At 44.5% G+C, this 17622-nt stretch overlaps 2 protein-coding genes across 2 annotated transcripts in view; both read right to left on the bottom strand.

The window, feature by feature from the left end:
* ppfia4 (PTPRF interacting protein alpha 4) overlaps positions 1-17622 on the bottom strand; it is a gene marked incomplete at both ends in the record, with an annotated part of 396281 nt that overhangs the window by 220020 nt on the left and 158639 nt on the right. The window lies entirely within an intron of this gene.
* The window catches only part of mdfi (MyoD family inhibitor), a gene marked incomplete at its 3' end in the record, with an annotated part of 77750 nt that continues 65238 nt past the window's right edge, over positions 5111-17622 (bottom strand). The window contains exons 4-6 of the mRNA XM_083772203.1: positions 8506-8634; positions 8092-8388; positions 5111-5367 (exon numbers count right to left, since the gene is read on the bottom strand). Of these exons, the coding sequence (XP_083628329.1) occupies positions 5111-5367; positions 8092-8388; positions 8506-8634 (683 nt within the window). The remainder of the gene's footprint in view (positions 5368-8091; positions 8389-8505; positions 8635-17622) is intronic.

Below are 17622 nucleotides of genomic sequence, written 5' to 3'. Positions count from 1 at the left end.
ACAGTGTTGGTTCAGAGAAAAGAGTGAGATTTGTATCAAAGTTCAGTTTAAAATGCACAACATTACACATTTATATATCTATGCGACATACATCTCCAGAGGTACTATAGGTTTGGGAACGTTGTGAAGTTCTGTTATCATACGGAGGCGTTGGGCGTACCATTCAGACTACAAGCATATATGGACCTGACTTAGCATAATATCGCAGAGATATTCACCCAAGGACTTAAATTAGATTTTGAATTAGATTTTTTTTTCTCTTTTTTTTGCTTTTACGGAGAAGAGAAGCCATGGTTGAAACCCGATAACACAGAAATGTGATTTTCACATTGGGCGGAGAGGAGAGGGAGAAAAAGAATGCAAATATCTCAGCAAAGAATCTACACAATAAGGATTAATAGTCTTTTTTTTTTCCTTTTTCTTTTTAGAGAGAGAGAGAGGGAGGGAGAGAGAGAGAGAGAGAGAGATAGAGAGAGAGAGAGAGGTAGGCCTTATGCCAAAGCCAAGGTCGTTTGTTCACATACTAGCATGAATGACGGGAATAAATGAAATGAATTAAAAAACTAAAAAATAATCTGAGTCATACTGTATGTCCTCCAGTTCTCTACCAGGCTAGGAATGTTTTTCTGAATGAGAATTATTCACAGAAGACAGCCGAAGGACTTTACATGAAATATAATACATGTACAGGAATAAAATAATAATGATAATAAAAACAAAAACAGAAACGAGAATAACGAGATGCACAACAATAAATCAGGACAAAAACTTTTGGATTGAGAAGCCTCTCTCTCTTCACATGTTTAAAGACTCAGGGAGAAGAACACGTTCCACGGCAGACCTGCACCATGCGCCATAGCTATACAGTAATAATAACCATAAGCGTAAATATTGTTGGTTTAAACATCGCCCTATAACTCAAGTGGATGGCGGGGGTAGGATGAAAGAAGAGTGTGCGCCTCAGTGTGAAATGTACAATTTTGTCTAAAATGTTACAAAAAAATATGGCTTTGAACATACACCATTATCATACCTAAATGCACCATTAAACATCTTAAATTAACTAAATTAATTATTTTTATTTTATTACATTTAATTAAATTAATCAATTAATTGAATTAAACTTATTATAGTTATGCCCATAACGGTTGGATGTGCAGGTTTTGTAGCAGTGTTTAACAATTGTAGAAACATTAGACTTTAATTGTATAAATGTTCAATCGTGTACATACTTCACATTGGGGGGAGGTCAGATCAACATGGAATGAATTCTGTACTGGCCATAGAAGGAGTGTACAGGGTTTTATGAGGTCAGATCAACATAATGGAATGTCAGAACATGCAGGTCAGCTCCATACAGTATTTGGAGATCTAAGGGGGGACATTCTCTTGAGTGTACAGCTAGGGTTTGATCATGACTTGCGGGACGTGGCCGCACTAATAACTTTGGGGCAGGCCCACCTGATATTTGAATGCACAGGTATAAGTCAAAAGGGGTCGACATCGAAGGGGAATAGTGGATGGGGAACGATCAACAGGTTCTGACATATATCCATATATGGAGATCTAAGGGTTTGAGGTCAAATGTAGAGCTGCTGGCCATATATATGCGGGCTTAACTGCGACAGCAGGTTGCATTTACTATGCCATCAGGGGTCTCCACATCTCCATCCCTGATGATCTCACATGATGTCACTATAGACCTGGGCACCATACATGGTGCCCGACACACTAACTGACAGGAAATGCTCCATTCCATAGTTGACTGCGACCTTCGGTCTCAGTTATACATTTTTTTACATTTTGGACCAAATAGCCAGTTTCACATAGAGGTGCCCACTCTTCCTTTTGTGTGAACGATAATAATCGTTATGGAATTTTGTAACACATCACTGGAGACTCATCACGTTACGGAGGATGACCGTATATGGATATGCTCACATCATTGTTGCCGTCGTGGTTATAGTTGTGAATGTTAGGTGTGTGTGTGGACGACCCTTCAATGCCACACAGCAAAAGTCCTCTGTGTTCATCCATTAGAAACATTTTTTTGAGTTTAGCCACCGAGTGGCGCGCTACGAGCTTGTATAGGTCTGCTATTTTTCAAGATGTAGAAGTTATTTTTTAAATCTGATCTCAGGTCAGAATGGGTTAACCATGCACGTAAGCCCTCTATGTACTTCATTGTAAGACAAATTGTGAAGGATAGCCAATCTACAAAGTATTTAGATTTTAGCGGATCATTTCCACCTTTTGTTTAATCATTGGAAATGTATAGGAAAGTACATTCATTGGAAATGTATGGACATTTTTGAAAAAATGTTGCCTATAATTAAATGCCCACAATGTGGACACCAGGTCGAAAGTGCATGAAACAACACTGAGGATTTTATTGTGTAGCATATTTTTTGCATAATTATCGTCTCCGTCTAAACTGTTACTTTTTAAATTCAAAAGCATCAAAAGTGGCAGATCTACAAGCTCAATACGTGTCGCTTCCGCGCCACGTTTTGAGCTTGTAGATCTGCCACCTCTGATGCTTTTGTGTGACCCCTGTGGTGTGATCAAGTTGGGACGTTGATTTGCGAACATAACAGAACATGGGACATTTCTGCCCGACGACAGGAACAAGGCAAACGGGACAGATTCCGGCGGCAGGCGTTGGTTTGGACATGATCCTCCTCCTAAAAAAAAGATGAGGTGCAGAGAGTAACACAAAAGTAAAAAAGTTTTTTTTTTTTTTGGGTAATATTGCCACTAGCCCCCATCGGCGTTAATTCCCTCTTGCTTTTAGGACTGAGAAACAAAGACAAGGACAGTTCATCGTTCACATGCGCCGGTCGGACTGTCCGTCCGTCCGTCCGTGTGCGCTGAGCGATAAAGGTGACTGGCGACAAGGAAAAAAAAACACACAACCCCAGACTGGGACGATAATGACCTTGGTGCCAAGGACACCAAGTGCCTTGTCTTGCCTTTTGCCTTTTTCCAACATTTCCTACTGAGAGATCTGAGAGTCCCATTTTCCCATTAACGCACGCCACCGCTCTTATCTACAGAAACACTAGAAATCCGGTTAAATGGAAGAACATTTTTCTCATTTGCCTGTTGGAGGTCATTTTTCACGCTCGGGGAACTCCACTCAACTAGGCGGTACAGACACACGAGCCCCCCCCCCCCCCCCCCCCCCCCCCCCCCCCCCCCGGGTCGGGGGTAATGAGAGCCTGGCGTGTTCATTGGAGGGGTCCAGAGAGGGACCCCCGCCCCGCTCCTCTTAGAATGGCGGGGCTGGGCCCTGATGATGATAATTTGCAATCATGCCCGCGCGTGTGTGTGGGAGAGAAAAAAAGGTTGCGGGCCGCTTAGCACGCCAGCCGCGCGCGCGGGGTCCTCCAGTCGGTCGGTCGGTTGCGGCGGTCAAACGTCAGGGGACGAGCCCACCGAGATGGCCGGGCTATATAGCGTCGTCTCTCCTCTTTTTTTTTTTAATCGATTTGGAAATGTAGACCGCATCGGTGACATCGGGTCAGCGCTGTAGCTCGCTCTGCAGGCAAACCCTGGTTTTAAGAAGAAAAGGAGAAAAGGGAAAAACGAAGCTTTAGAGACATTCGTTGGACTCACGAGGCCATTCAACCAATCACGAGAACTCTAATACCGACCCCCCCCCCCCCCCCTATTCCAACCCACGCACACAGGCACAAAATACGCACACGCACGCACACTACTAACCCCTAAGACAGGTTTTCAAAGTTGAGTCCGCAAGGGGAGCCCTTTGGAAAGCAGTTGACTGTGCGTGCATGCGCGTATGTCGCTCTGCTATTATAGGAAGCCACTCAATAGTGTCCGCTGTGTCTGACAAGTATGTCAACATGTAATGAGCTTGTAGATCTGCTATTTTGCAATAGCTAAAGCATAACATAATGCTTAAAACAGGGGTTCCCGCCCCCAAAAAATATATTTACAATATTGGTCAAAATTGGGTCGATATTGATATGTTACTGATAATATTGTGCGTCACTAGTGGACATAAATGAATACTTTGTTTCTCAACCATTGACAACTAATAATTTCCTAATAATAATGAATCAACCAGACAAGCCGGTGCACTTCCCCCCTCTTTGAGATTCTAACTCCCTTTTTCTGTTGAATTTCTTGACCTCCCAACTTATCAGTAAACATACTACATGGATGGTCATCATAGGTCACCAGGTCATTCAGGTCACGGTTTCTCAACTAGTGAAAAGAAAAAGGAAAAAAATAAAAAAATCAACAAATCCTGCATTACCAAATGCATGGTAGGGACCACATGCAATACCTCCACGGACCACCAGTGGTCCCCACGGACCACCTGTTGAAAACCCCTGCTTTAGGTGATTGTAATGCTGCTATGCTGTTTTTTTGTTTGTTTTCTTGACTGTTTTTGGTTTGTCGTTTTTTAACCTCGCTCTGTGAAGCACTTTGGAACATTGCTTTGAAAGGTGCTATAGAGCGTCGCAGTCCCGCCCCCCGTCAAGATTTGAGCGAGTTATGAGCCGTCATAGAACATACTGCATAAACTGTAGCCCCTCAGCAAGATGTGAACTACGGGTGAACTACGTCAGAGACTCCGCCTTGAGCAATCTAGACTTTATATATATGTATATATATATATATATATATATATATATATATCGATATTATATCCCGACGATATGTATCGATTTATTAAAAATATAAATCGATTTTCAAAAAAAAAAAAAATTGTGTGATAAGAAATGTCAGCTGTAATCATATTCCATCATATTCACATGATTTTGGAGAAAAATTAGACAGTAGAGGCCTGGAGAGGGAGCTGTATATGTGTCTGTGACTGTGCCCAGGTGATGGTCGTTATTGACGCTCATTAATACATCAAGGAAGGCAATTATCTTTGCAATGTAGTTAAATACAAATTGTGAAAAAAGCTTTGGGGGGAAGATAAATCATAAAAAAAGTAATTTGTCTGGGAAATCATTGTGTTGAAAATATCGTGAAAAATCGTGAACCTCATATCGTGATACGTAATCGTATTGTGAGTTGAGTGTATCGTTACATGCCTAATATCTATGATTGTCGTCACCTCCGGGGGCCTTCTTCAGGAAGAGAAGCAGAGGCCGCAGCACTCCATGCAGATCTCCAGGCAGTCGGCCGACTCGCAGCAGGCGTCGATGATGCCGCAGTCCATGTCGCACGGCAGGTCGCAGTCGCCGCACTCCTCCGAGGCGCAGCAGCAGCAGAAGCACGACGCGTCGTCTCCGGCGCACGAGCCGCACGTGGCGCAGTCCAGCATGATGTTGCACAGCGTCAGGAACTCGCAGAACAGGCACGCCAGGATGCAGTGGACGCAGCAGTCTGCCAAGGGGTTAGTGCATTTATTAACCCATTTGGACTTGAGAAATTAAAAAGAAAAGTTTTCGAAATCCTTGACAGTTTTCTGGAAAAACCTTATGTTTCTGTATCAGTGGTGCTCAATATTTCATGTCGAGGACCTTGACATGAAATATCCAACCCAGGCCTAGCTGTGAGTCGACGGCACTACCAACTGTGCCCACCGTGTGCCCCCATTAACACTTCTTTGGCCGGGAATTTTTTTCATAATAACAGCTGACAAGCAGATTTGACTCCGAAAGGCCCCACTTTCCAGTACACCATATCATATCATGACGTGTATAGTATACACATCCAAGGCCCCCACGGTTTGAGTAGAAAAGACGTGTATATACATGTCATTAGCATCGTTAGTGTTAATAACTAATACTAGCCATGGTTTTCGGCCTGATTCGCTGCATTCCGTGGATTTGTATTGTACACTTCTTCGCTATACTCAGTCTGGACAGCAGGCAGTAGACTTGCATTTCATAACATCACCCGTCACGTACTCTATAGCCACGTTGTTGCTGATACGTCATCAGCCAGTTTAATTTGATGATGATGATGATGATGATGATGAATAGTTTATTTCGGTACGTACTTTTTTTTTACTTTTTTTTTATCCCACGATTTTGTAACCCATTTTTTTACCCCTGTGTCAATTATCTAATGTGATCCTGGGCTCTACACACCCTCCGCCAACCTAGGGAGAGCAACGGACTTGAACTCATGCTTCCTTCATGCCTGAGTGTCCAAGTTGCTCCTTTACACCTGACAGGGGGGAGTTTCCCTGGTTGGACATGGCACGTGGAAGGAACACGTTATTCCAACCAGTTCCTTACCCCTCCATCAGGCGCCACGGCTGGCCAGGGGGAGGCAGTTTAGAGACCAGGATTACTGCATGTTTCTTCGTGAGGGTACCTACCCTAGGGGACACGGGGAGAACATGCAACATTACATTTTTAAAGACAGATTGTAAGGTCAAGTTTACCACCGAAAAGGTGTAGGCTGAAGCCGAAGCTTATTTTGCCTATACCCTTTTTAAAAGTAACATTAGTTACTGACAAAACAAAAACAAAGTAAGAAAACAAAAGCGAGAAAACCAAAAAAACGAAAAACTGAAAAACAAAACAAAAACAGCAGAAGCAGAGAAGAGAACAAAACATTTTTCTTCTTTTTGTTGTTATATAGGATGTGACAGGCTAATTTAAGAAAATAGGCCGATATAGGACGTGTGTGTATAACCCATTCTGAACGGGAACCCATTTTGGTGTTGGCACCAAAGTTCTCAAACTCTGCCCGAACCCGACCAGGCCCGACCAAGCCCGGCCCAACCCGACGTTTTAGGGCCGGGCCGGGCCAAAAAAATATGCTACTTAGTCGGGCCGGGCCGAGCCCCGGGCTCTGTGATTTTCCGCGATTTTGTTCTTTTTTCTTTCTTTTTTTAAAAGAGTGTTATTATAATAAAAATAGCTGTTATTTTTGTAATGTGATTGTGTATACATGTATGTATTTATTATGAAGAGGGCTGCGCTAGGCGATTCACTTGTGACAGGAGGAGGACTGGAGACGGGGGTCGCATCGCACTGGCATTTCAGAGCAGCATGTAGCTAGCTGCCCCGCAGTCCTGCACTGCATGCGCGCAGGCAGTAGCCTGGGGTAGAGAGAACAGTGAACGGTGAGAGACTTGCTTGCTTGCCTTGCTACCGCTGGTTTCCCTCTGGTTTGCGCACCAAACGAGCTACTAACCACCAGTTAACTTGCCAAGTTTCCATATGCTTCAATCGGATTATCACAGCTGAAGAAGCGTCAGGTTTTCGTCATGTTGCACTGAGTTAGCCTGGTTAATAAACCAGACTAATATCGCACGGACCGCGGGATATTAGTCTGGGGAGGCTCAGCTTGGATTTCATTTCCAGGGGAGCGGGTTGAAACATTTTCTCTTTGACGCAATTGGTCAGAGCTACTGTCAGTCAAAGGTCTCAAGCATTGAAAGTCACTGTACCAAAGCCCGCCCATATTGCATACCGTGTCCCGATTGGCCGCCCCATTTCTCTGGTGTAGGAAATGGGCGTACAATTGAGCCTCTCCAGACCGTAATCCGCCGGCAGGCAATTTATTTTTGCCAACGGCTGATTCGGTCTGGTTTATTAACCAGGCTAGCACTGAGTCTCGTTAACCCAGCTGGCTGCGATGAATAAAACCTAATTATTTATCAACGTCACCAAACGATCCATGATGGTGATATATTCCACTGTTACTTTCTTAGCTTACGCATGTTTCATGATAAATGCTTTCATGTGATGTATTCCCATGCTTTTTTGTTCTTGTTTAATGTAAATCGCTCTGGATTAAGAGCGTCTGCTAAATGCCTAAATTGTAAATTGTAATTGTAATATATAACTTATAACGCTACACGTAAAGCCACTTCACTTCAGAGGAAACTAAGGGAGGGAGCTGCAGCAGCTATTCGTGTTTACTGCAGTCACCACCACCACCACTGTATGGAATCCATTAGAATGATAGCCCGAGTGGCGTGCTACGAGCTTGTAGGTCTGCTTTTTTTTTTTTAATCGAAGAGCGACTGACATTTTTAGAATCTGATCTCAGGTCAGAATGGGTTATAATCAGACCAGTGTGTGTCCAGTGGAAAACCTCGTATGAATCTGATCTCAGGTCAGAATGGGTATAAACAGTGTCTCATACCGTCCTGCATTGGCGGGTTGGGCGTCTGAGAGCTGGTGCTCTTGGACGAGCTCCCCTTGCTCCTCTTGCTCCCCTGGGAGGTGATGGACGGGTTGGACTGCAGCTTCCTGCCGCCAGGGGCGGGGTGGTGGTGTTGCCGCGAGGCCCCTCCTCCTCCTCCTCCTCCCCCTCCCCCTCCCGGGCCCCCCCCGGACGAGGAGGTGGACGAGGTGGACGAGCCCCCCCGGGGCAGGGAGCCCAGCTTGGGGTGGTGGTGAGGACCCCCGTTACGAAGCCCACCTCCACCGCCACCTCCACCTCCACCTCCGGCGCTGTTGTGTTGTGTGTGCGTGTGGTGCGGACAGTGTGTGTGGCCGGTGGGGGGATGGGGGTGGTGGTGGTGTTGTTGGTGCTTGGCGTTGATGTTGGCGGGGCCGTTCCGTGGCGGGTGATGATGGCCGCCGCCGCCGGGCTGTGTTTGGGCGGCGGCGTTCCGGGGCTGCGTCGTCCGGCACGACGGCTGCGTGGGGGGGTGGAGGGGGGTGGAGCGAGCAACCGGCTGACCTGGAGGATGGGGGAAGGGGGGGGGGGGGGGGGGGGGGAGGACAGAGGGATGGGAAACACACACACGATGAGAACGCAGCCAGATACACACGTATACATGTCCTCAGAGCATGCTGCCCAATGGACAGGCTTGTGGTTTTAAGCAGTAAGCCACGAGAGGTCTCAGGTTACCGGGTATTTTACAATGGCTGGGGGCGTATAGGCAGACCCGACGCGGAGCGGAGGGTCTTCTACCCTCCCAGCCAGTGTAAAATACCCGGTAAGCTGGGGCCTCGAGTGGCTTATTGCTTTTCTAAAACGGTTACAAACATATAGCAATATTAACCTAATAAAACTACGCTTTGCTCCACTAGAGTGAGCCACATCACTTCCTTGTTGTGCTCGGCAAGTAGCCTATGTGACGGGAGAATAGCGCTTGATGTCTTTACGGGGCTGCCTGGAGCCACACATTCACAGTCGTATGAGCCGGGCGGTGCTTACACGCCTGCACAGCATGTGTTTGTAAGCAATCAAGCGCTCCCCTTCCCCAGTACAGCTACAGAGATGTGGAATCACCTGCAAATGATATAAAGTGATTGAAGGAGTGGGTTATCGGTGGAATTTACACCGGTCACGTGACGGTAACCAGCCAATCAGAATCAAGTATTGGGACTACCCGTTTTAGAACTGCTATTTTTCAACAGCTAAAGCATAACATGATGCCAACACCAAAAGGGGTTCCCGCCCAAAATGGGGTATGGTATAGCCTCGACGACCTCACAGGCGTACATGCAAAGGCTCCACTCATGTGACTTAGATAGCATTTTATGTAGACATAGCACTGTATACTCATAGTTTAGATAGATAGCTATTCTAGGCCTTAGCTTGCTTATAGGATCCTTATTCCTTGAAATTAGATTGTAGATTAAACACGTACAGTAATTATAGCCCATATTAGGGCATTGACATTACATTTGATTTTCCGACTATAGCAGAACGGTAGTCGCCACTGTAAACCAAAAACCGCTAATATTATTTACAAATATTTTGTATTTCTTTCTGGGTTTTTTTGTTGCTTTTCTACAGCAGACATGCAGCTGTGAGCTCTGTTGTTTTGTTGGTAGTTCTCCAACTTAAGTATTGCTTTCATATCATTACAAGCCTATACTGTATAACTGTACGTGGGTTTTGCCGTCACCGTCACGCGTGTAGGTGCGGTGGGCGGCGGTGGCCCTGGCAGCATTCAAGACAGATTTTCTTTGGAAAAAACATTATTAAAACAAACAGCTATGCGGCACGATCATAGATATAATAGTCGCGATGGAGTGAAGTTGATCATCTGATTCATAGCCTGCTAGCTAGCAAGCCTATAGTATGTAATCATAACCTCCTAGCTTGTAGCTCCTTCTAAAGCTCTGGACCAGAGCTAATCATAGTGAACTGTGGTTGTAACTGGTTGTTGAACATTTAGGGTTGTATGAATTGAATGAAAAACATCGGATCGTTCATTTCAACCGGCGCTGTCCTCTCTCCTCCCCCTCTCTCCAGTCTCCACTGAACATTGTGAACGACGTAACGTGCTATGCTGCGCTGTAGAAAGGTCTAAAAAATAGCAGATCTACAAGCCCATGAAGCCCATCAGAAGGTAACCCTTCCATGACTTTTCCTATAAATATTTTATTCCTATAAATATTTTATTCAAATCATCTGTTATTTTATTATTGGCTTATTGCTTTTCTAAAACGGTTACAAACATATAGCAATATTAACCTAATAAAACTATTAAATTCACAAAAGTACCTACACTTTGCTCCACTAGAGTGAGCCACACCACTTCCTTGTTTTGCTGTAGCCTACTACAGTCGCCACTGTAAACCAAAAACCGAGTAATCGCTAATATTATTTACAAATATTTTGTATGTTTTTCTGGGTTTCTTTGTTGCTTTTCTACAGCATACATGCAGCTGTGAGCTCTGTTGTTTTGTTGGTAGTTCTCCAACTTAAGTACTAATCCATTTCTGGCTGATTGCTTTCATATCATTACAAGCCTATACTGTATAACTGTACGTGGGTTTTGCCGTCTATATATTTTTCAACCACGTCAAAGGCGTCTTCAGCAGGAATCGCCACTAGAAAAGATAGTGTCAACGGGGCAGGTAATGAGAGTCCACACAGCCCTCCTCTGACACACGGAGCAAGTAGAAAACCATATTATAATGAGAGCATTAGTGACCACCAATTATATGAAGATAAGTTTTAAATGGCAGAAATTGTCCTTTAACTGTTTTGGATAAAACGTCTATAGGTTAATTAAAACAGCGTTGCAATTATGCATGGGTCACACTCGTGCTTGAGTGCGTGCGTGCCTGTGTGCATGTGTGTATACGTGCGCTGTAGTAAAACAGGCACATACTGTACACTGTGGCGTCAACATTGCAGGCGCAGTGAAACAGAAAAATTGCAAAATAACAAATCAATTAGCATTTATAGCTGCGTACACCCACAGACTGGTTGTTAGAGGGTTTCAACAACTTGGGATGCCCAAAAAGGGGCTGGCAAAGTACTGTAATGTCTCTGCTATCATTGGCAGCCGCCACAGATGTCATATATACGCTGCTACTTATGTCATAGAGTACTGAGTGACATGCTTATTGTATCGTGAAGACATTATGCCAGGATTTTGTGAATGTATATAACCTTAACTTTAATATCTCCTTTGTGGACATGAATTCTGTGCGTGCGTGCGTGAGTTGGCATTCGGTGAGCAGACCACCCTTGGAGCTGGGTTGCATGCAGCCTCAAGGCACAAATGAGGCCTGTGTGTGTGTGTGTGTGTGTGTGTGTGTGTGTGTGTGTGTGTGTGTGTGTGTGTGTGTGTGTGTGTGTGTGTGTGTGTGTGTGTGTGTGTGTGTGTGTGTGTGTGTGTGTGTGTGTGTGTGTGTGTGTGTGTGTGTGTGTGTGTGTGTGTGTGTGTGTGTGTGTGTGTGTGTGTGTGTGTGTGGGGGGGGGGGGGGGGGGTATGCTGACACAGCGTGACAGAGGGAGTTTCTGGGAAACTGAGTCAAGTGACACAGCCCCCGTTGCAAAGGCTCATGGGAAGGCCCACGACCGCTGGCCCCTCCTTGTCTATAGATCCTTAACCCATTTTGGGGCGGGAACCCCTTTTGGTGTTTTAAAAGTGGTTATAATTTAGCTATTGAAAAATAGCAGATCTACAAGCTCATAGCGCGCTACGAGAAATTGTCATGATTTAGAAGATTTTTGAGTGGTGCCACCACCCCAAGGAACAGCAATGTGTTCACCCACCTATGTGTCCACCTATGTGTCCATGAGCACCAGTATGACTATTAGTACCAGTAGGGGCGCTGTTGTGCCAGAAACAGAGAGAGAGAGAGATAGTGCTGCACTGTTGCCTGCTAATGAGAGAGAGAGAGAGAGAGAGAGAGGGGGGAGTGGGGGAGGGCTGGGGGGGAGGGGAGTTGCACCACTCAGTTCACACGGGTGTGATTTATTTATTTATTTCGACGTCAGGCCTGAATGGGTTAAGCTGTGTTTATACCCCGTCTTATAAAGCAGTGGTCCGGGGACCACCAGTGGTCCAGGTGGCACCCATGCTAAACGATGCAGAGTTGGAAACCAAATGGACCCTTGTAGATACAGTATTTAACTCTCACGGGTCCATTTGGTTTAGTTTTACACTCTCAAGAGTTGAATCATTCAAGAGTTGAATTGTTGTCAAGCATCAGCATCATTACTGAATACTCTATAATCTCAAGAGGTCTACACAATTCGAGAATGCAGAAGAATTGTTATTTTGACCAACGTTTTGCCTGCCGTTTCTCCTGATGGTATACCGACATCAATACAGCATGGAATTGTGGACAAAAAAAATCTTGTCCAACGATAACAAAATATTGTATGTTTTGGGTCTGAGAGGGTAAATGTCACCAAATGGTGGTCCGTGGCTCAATTGCAGAATGAACAATGGACCTTGATTTGGAAATGGTTGAAAAGCACAGTTTTACATGGAGAAACAAACGAGCCTGTATGCAGTTCTCAGGGTGCATGGCTATACCCACACACACACATACACTGGAACTTTCAGATCAGGCCAAATCCACGGCCATCGTTTTTGGGATATCCTTGACATGAAATAGTTTGAGAACCAATCGTATAGAAAACTGTCATAATCTAGAAGACACTTGTAGAATCTGGTCTGAGGTCTCAATGGGTGCGCACGCACGCACGCACGCACGCACGCACGCACGCACGCACGCACGCACGCACGCACACACACACACACACACACACACACACACACACACACACACACACACACACACACACACACACACACACACACACACACACACACACACACACACACACACACACACACACACACACACACACACACACACACACACACACACACAGACAGACAGACAGACAGACAGACACCTTCCTTTCTGTGTGTGGAAGGCTCAACACAGAAACCCGTCTGTGTGATGTCCCTGCCTTAAATTAATTAAAAGGTAGGCCTTTGGCCTCTGCGGATGTTGGGTAGTGCTGGCTATTATTTTCTTAATGCCATTATTTACATAACCTACTTTTAACATACTGTACATACAAACATCCACTAGCATGTGTACACACACACACATGCATTACACATGTGCGTGCGTGCGTGTGTGCGTGTGCAGTATGCACGCACGTGTGCATACACACACTACACTTAGATTGATCTTGGCTAGGCACAATGAGCCACATGGTACGTTTTACGTCCAAGTACCACCAAAAATACTAATTACGCTGCGCTCTCTCTCACACACGCACACACGCTCACACATACTGTACACACACGCACACCTCCGCTGCCAAGGCAAACACACACACGCCCTGCGAGAGACGGGAATAAAATGGACGCCTGGATTTTTATATATTATGACAATATTTAATATCGTCCTATAAATCCAGGGTCTTACATACATAATGTGCTGGAGAGGGAGGCGTGGCCTGATGGCTTAATATGGCATTAATGCTGTAAGACACGCCCACAGGATATCCACCAGGAAACGCTCTAAACCTAACCCTAGCACGCACGTCGCGCGCACACACATCACACACGTTTGTATTACTGGTGAGTACACAGAATGTTAGCGCCAGGGGTCACATCGCCATGATGGCTTGGTGGACATTTTTGGTCACAGATGTATTTTTGCCATGGACATACTGTACAACATGAGCGGACAGTAATATTACCAGAAACACACAAAGAGCTATAGCCCTGAATGACCATTACAGGTCTGTAGCTCTGAGAGTGTGTCCATTTGTGACCAGATTTGACTGAGAGACAAATCGCGTAAATTACAGCTTTTCACCAGAGGAGAAAAACTTGTTTAGTTTTTTTCCCCAAAATAACTCTTCACATACTAGAGCATGTCTGAAATAAGTGTCAGAGCTGAAATGGACTGTATGTAAATGCCCAAACATGTAGCTATAGGTGTAATGTTTTCTCAACTCGCTGTTTTCTGCAAGACATTATACTCTATAAGCCATATCTCCAAAACTGGTGGGTCAAACTGAACAACCAATATGTCAATTTGAAGCTATGGTTCACTGCTTTCATATGACGTGAAAAAACGAAAATTAAAAAAAAATCCAATGGCAGTCCTCAGAGTTAAGGGAGTGCCATACAGTAGTAAATCAGTTTCATACATTATTCTGAAGAAAACCTGTAGACTCAGTAATTGGACCGTATGATCAAAATAATAAATTATAATCGTGTTTTAAAACAGAAAACACAAAATTTGCCACGGACACGTTTGACCGTGTATATGGACATATCTTTGACCCCTGCCCTGAGCTGGCTCTATTGACTCAATGAAACATGTCATCACTTTGCGCAGGAAACCGCAGGTTCAAATCCGGGGCAGACGAGGGAGTTACATTTACTCTAGCTCAGCTTTAACTCTAAAGCTCTTTTTTTTTACCTATTTTTTTACTCATAAAACAATCATTTTTCTTGTGAAAACCTGGAACATTTATCAGATTGTATATTGCACTTGTGGACACGCAATCACGCGCACGCCGGTGTGGTCCCATGATGATGACATGGCAATAAAAGTGTCCGTCCGTCCGTTGGTTCGTTTTCATCGACTTGGAGACAGATAACCCTCGCAGCCGGAGGCCTGTTTTGATTGGCTGACGGCCGCGGTCACACAACCAATCCAATCCAGTGTTATTAAAGATTCTTTCATTCAGCATTTTCACAAACCTCGCTCCAGATGTTTGGCAGGCATCGCGGCCAGTGGTGCGTGCGTGTGTGTGTGTGTGTGTGGGGGGGGGGGGGATGTAAGGCGTACACGTGTGTGTGGTAAATGTAATGCGTACACGTGTGCGTGTGTGCTCGGCCAGCGAGAAGCATACTTTCTCTTGCTGAAGTATGTCAAAAGTCAATACCTGCACAGTTAAATCCATGGTGCTTGTTTTAACTGAGACAAATGTATTATTTGTTACCCTTTGAGTTAAATTAGGGCTAATGATGTTATGTTATGTCTCCCTCTCTAACTTTGTCTTCCCACATCTAGATGTCTCTCTCTCTCTCTCTCTCTCTCTCTCTCTCTCTCTCTCTCTCTCTCTCTCTCTCTCTCTCTCTCTCTCTCTCTCTCTCTCTCTCTCTTTTCCCCACTAACTGTTTGCACATGTCAACACATTGTTCTTGTGTCAGGGGGACAGTGTTCTTGTGTCAGGGGGACAGTGTTCTTGTGTCAGGGGGACAGATGAGTGCGGCAGCAGGGGATAGAAAAGTGACAGTAATTCTTCCAACAATAATATTCACTCTTTTCTGTCGTCGTGCCTACAATACCCACAGTTCCATGCCAACTCTGTGCCTTGACGCGGCCGGTTTGAAGACCGCAAGAGAAGTTTGGGAGCTTTTCACAGTTAATAATAATAATACCCAGAGGGCACGGTGGCATAGTTGGTAGTGCTGTCGCCTCACAGCTAGAAGGTCCTGGGTTCGATTCCCGCTCGGGGCGCTGTGGGTGCTGGCGGCGTGTTTCCTCCTCCGCGTCATCAGTGCCCATACCCGAAGGCGGGGTTGGCGAAAGGGCCTTTCTGTGTGGAGTTTGCATGTTTCTCCCCGTGTCCCCTAGGGTAGGTACCCTCACAAAAACATGCAGTAATCCTGGTCTCTAAACTGCCTCCCCCTGGCCAGCCGGGGCGCCTGATGGAGGGGAAAGGAACTGGTTGGAATAACGTGTTCCTTCCACGCACTACGTCCAACCAGGGAAACTCCCCCCTGTCAGGTGTAAAGGAGCAACTTGGACACTCAGGCATGAATGAAGCATGAGTTCAAGTCCGTTGCTCTCCCCAGGTTGGCGGAGGTGTGTAGAGCCCAGGATCACATTAGATAATTGACACAGGGGTGAAAAATGGGTTACAAAATTGTGGGATAAAAATTATAGAAAATAATAATAATAATAATAATAATAATAACTAGAACTGCACTCTGTCGAGTGCATACTTGCTTGTTGCACACTAGTAGGCCATACATGGCCAGCTAGTGCGCAAGCAGAGCGCGCAAGTACTTTCGACCGCTGTAAACTGTCAAATCTCAGTATCTCTGTGAAGGAACGTTTGAAACCTACTTACTTTATGCATATAAACACCTAGTATTATTAAGTATGGCTCAAGTTTCTATCTGTATAAGAAATACACTTTTATCGATGTAGATATATTCTGGATCCCTTTTTAGTTTTTTAAAGAAAAATAAATCATTGATATGTGATGAAAAACAAGGTATATAAACTGAATTAAAATATACGTATATATACATATACTATATAGAGTATGTAGTTGTAAGTTGATTAGCGGTATACTGTGGTTACTTTGCGCCAAAAACCGTGCCAGCCAACCCGCCACTTGATGCATATGCAAATAAAACAGCGGAAATGACCATATTTCTTATGTCATCATTGAGAGATAGTCATACATATACACACCATGTACTCTGGTCCCAGCAAATCAGGCACAATTTGCTATTTTATTTTACTGATTATGTATATAGTATACGTATGACTAGCTCTAAATGATGACGATAGACATACATATACATATACATATACTATATAGAGTATGTAGTTGTAAGTTGATTAGCGGTATACTGTGGTTACTTTGCGCCAAAAACCGTGCCAGCCAACCCGCCACTTGATGCGTATGCAAATAAAACAGCAGATTTGTGCCTGGTTTGCTGGGACCAGATTACATAAATGACCATATTTCTTACGTCATCATTGAGAGCTAGTCATACATATACACACCATGTACTCTGGTCCCAGCAAATCAGGCGCAATTTGCTATTTTATTTTACTGATTATGTATATAGTATACGTATGACTAGCTATAAATGATGACGTAAGACATACGTATACATATACATATACTATATAGAGTATGTAGTTGTAAGTTGATTAGCGGTATACTGTGGTTACTTTGCGCCAAAAACCGTGCCAGCCAACCCGCCATTTGATGCGTATGCAAATAAAACAGCAGATTTGTGCCTGGTTTGCTGGGACCAGATTACATAAATGACCATATTTCTTACGTCATCATTGAGAGCTAGTCATACATATACACACCACGTACAGTACTCTGGTCCCAGCAGATCAGGCACAATTTGCTAGTTTATTTTACTGATTATGTATATAGTATACGTATGACTAGCTCTAAATGATGACGTAAGACATATGGTCATTTATGTGATCTGGTCCCAGCAAACCAGGCACAGATTTGCTGTTTTATTGGCATACGCATAAAATGGCGTGTGGCTGTCGCGATGAACGAAGACCGGGCGAAATTATTACTTGCGCGCTCTGCTTGCGCAAGTAATAATAATAATCTTTATTTATAGTGTAGTTCAAAGTGCTTTACATACAAAAAAGAAATTCACATAAATGCAAAAAAAATAACAAGGGTAAAAGCAAAAGTAATAGCTACAAATCTGGT

Source organism: Protomyctophum parallelum, assembly GCF_964188405.1.
Source record: "Protomyctophum parallelum genome assembly, chromosome: 8".
In the NCBI taxonomy this organism is placed as follows: domain Eukaryota; kingdom Metazoa; phylum Chordata; class Actinopteri; order Myctophiformes; family Myctophidae; genus Protomyctophum; species Protomyctophum parallelum.
Note: the sequence above shows the minus strand (reverse complement) of the source record. Positions and strands in the feature narration are given on the sequence as shown.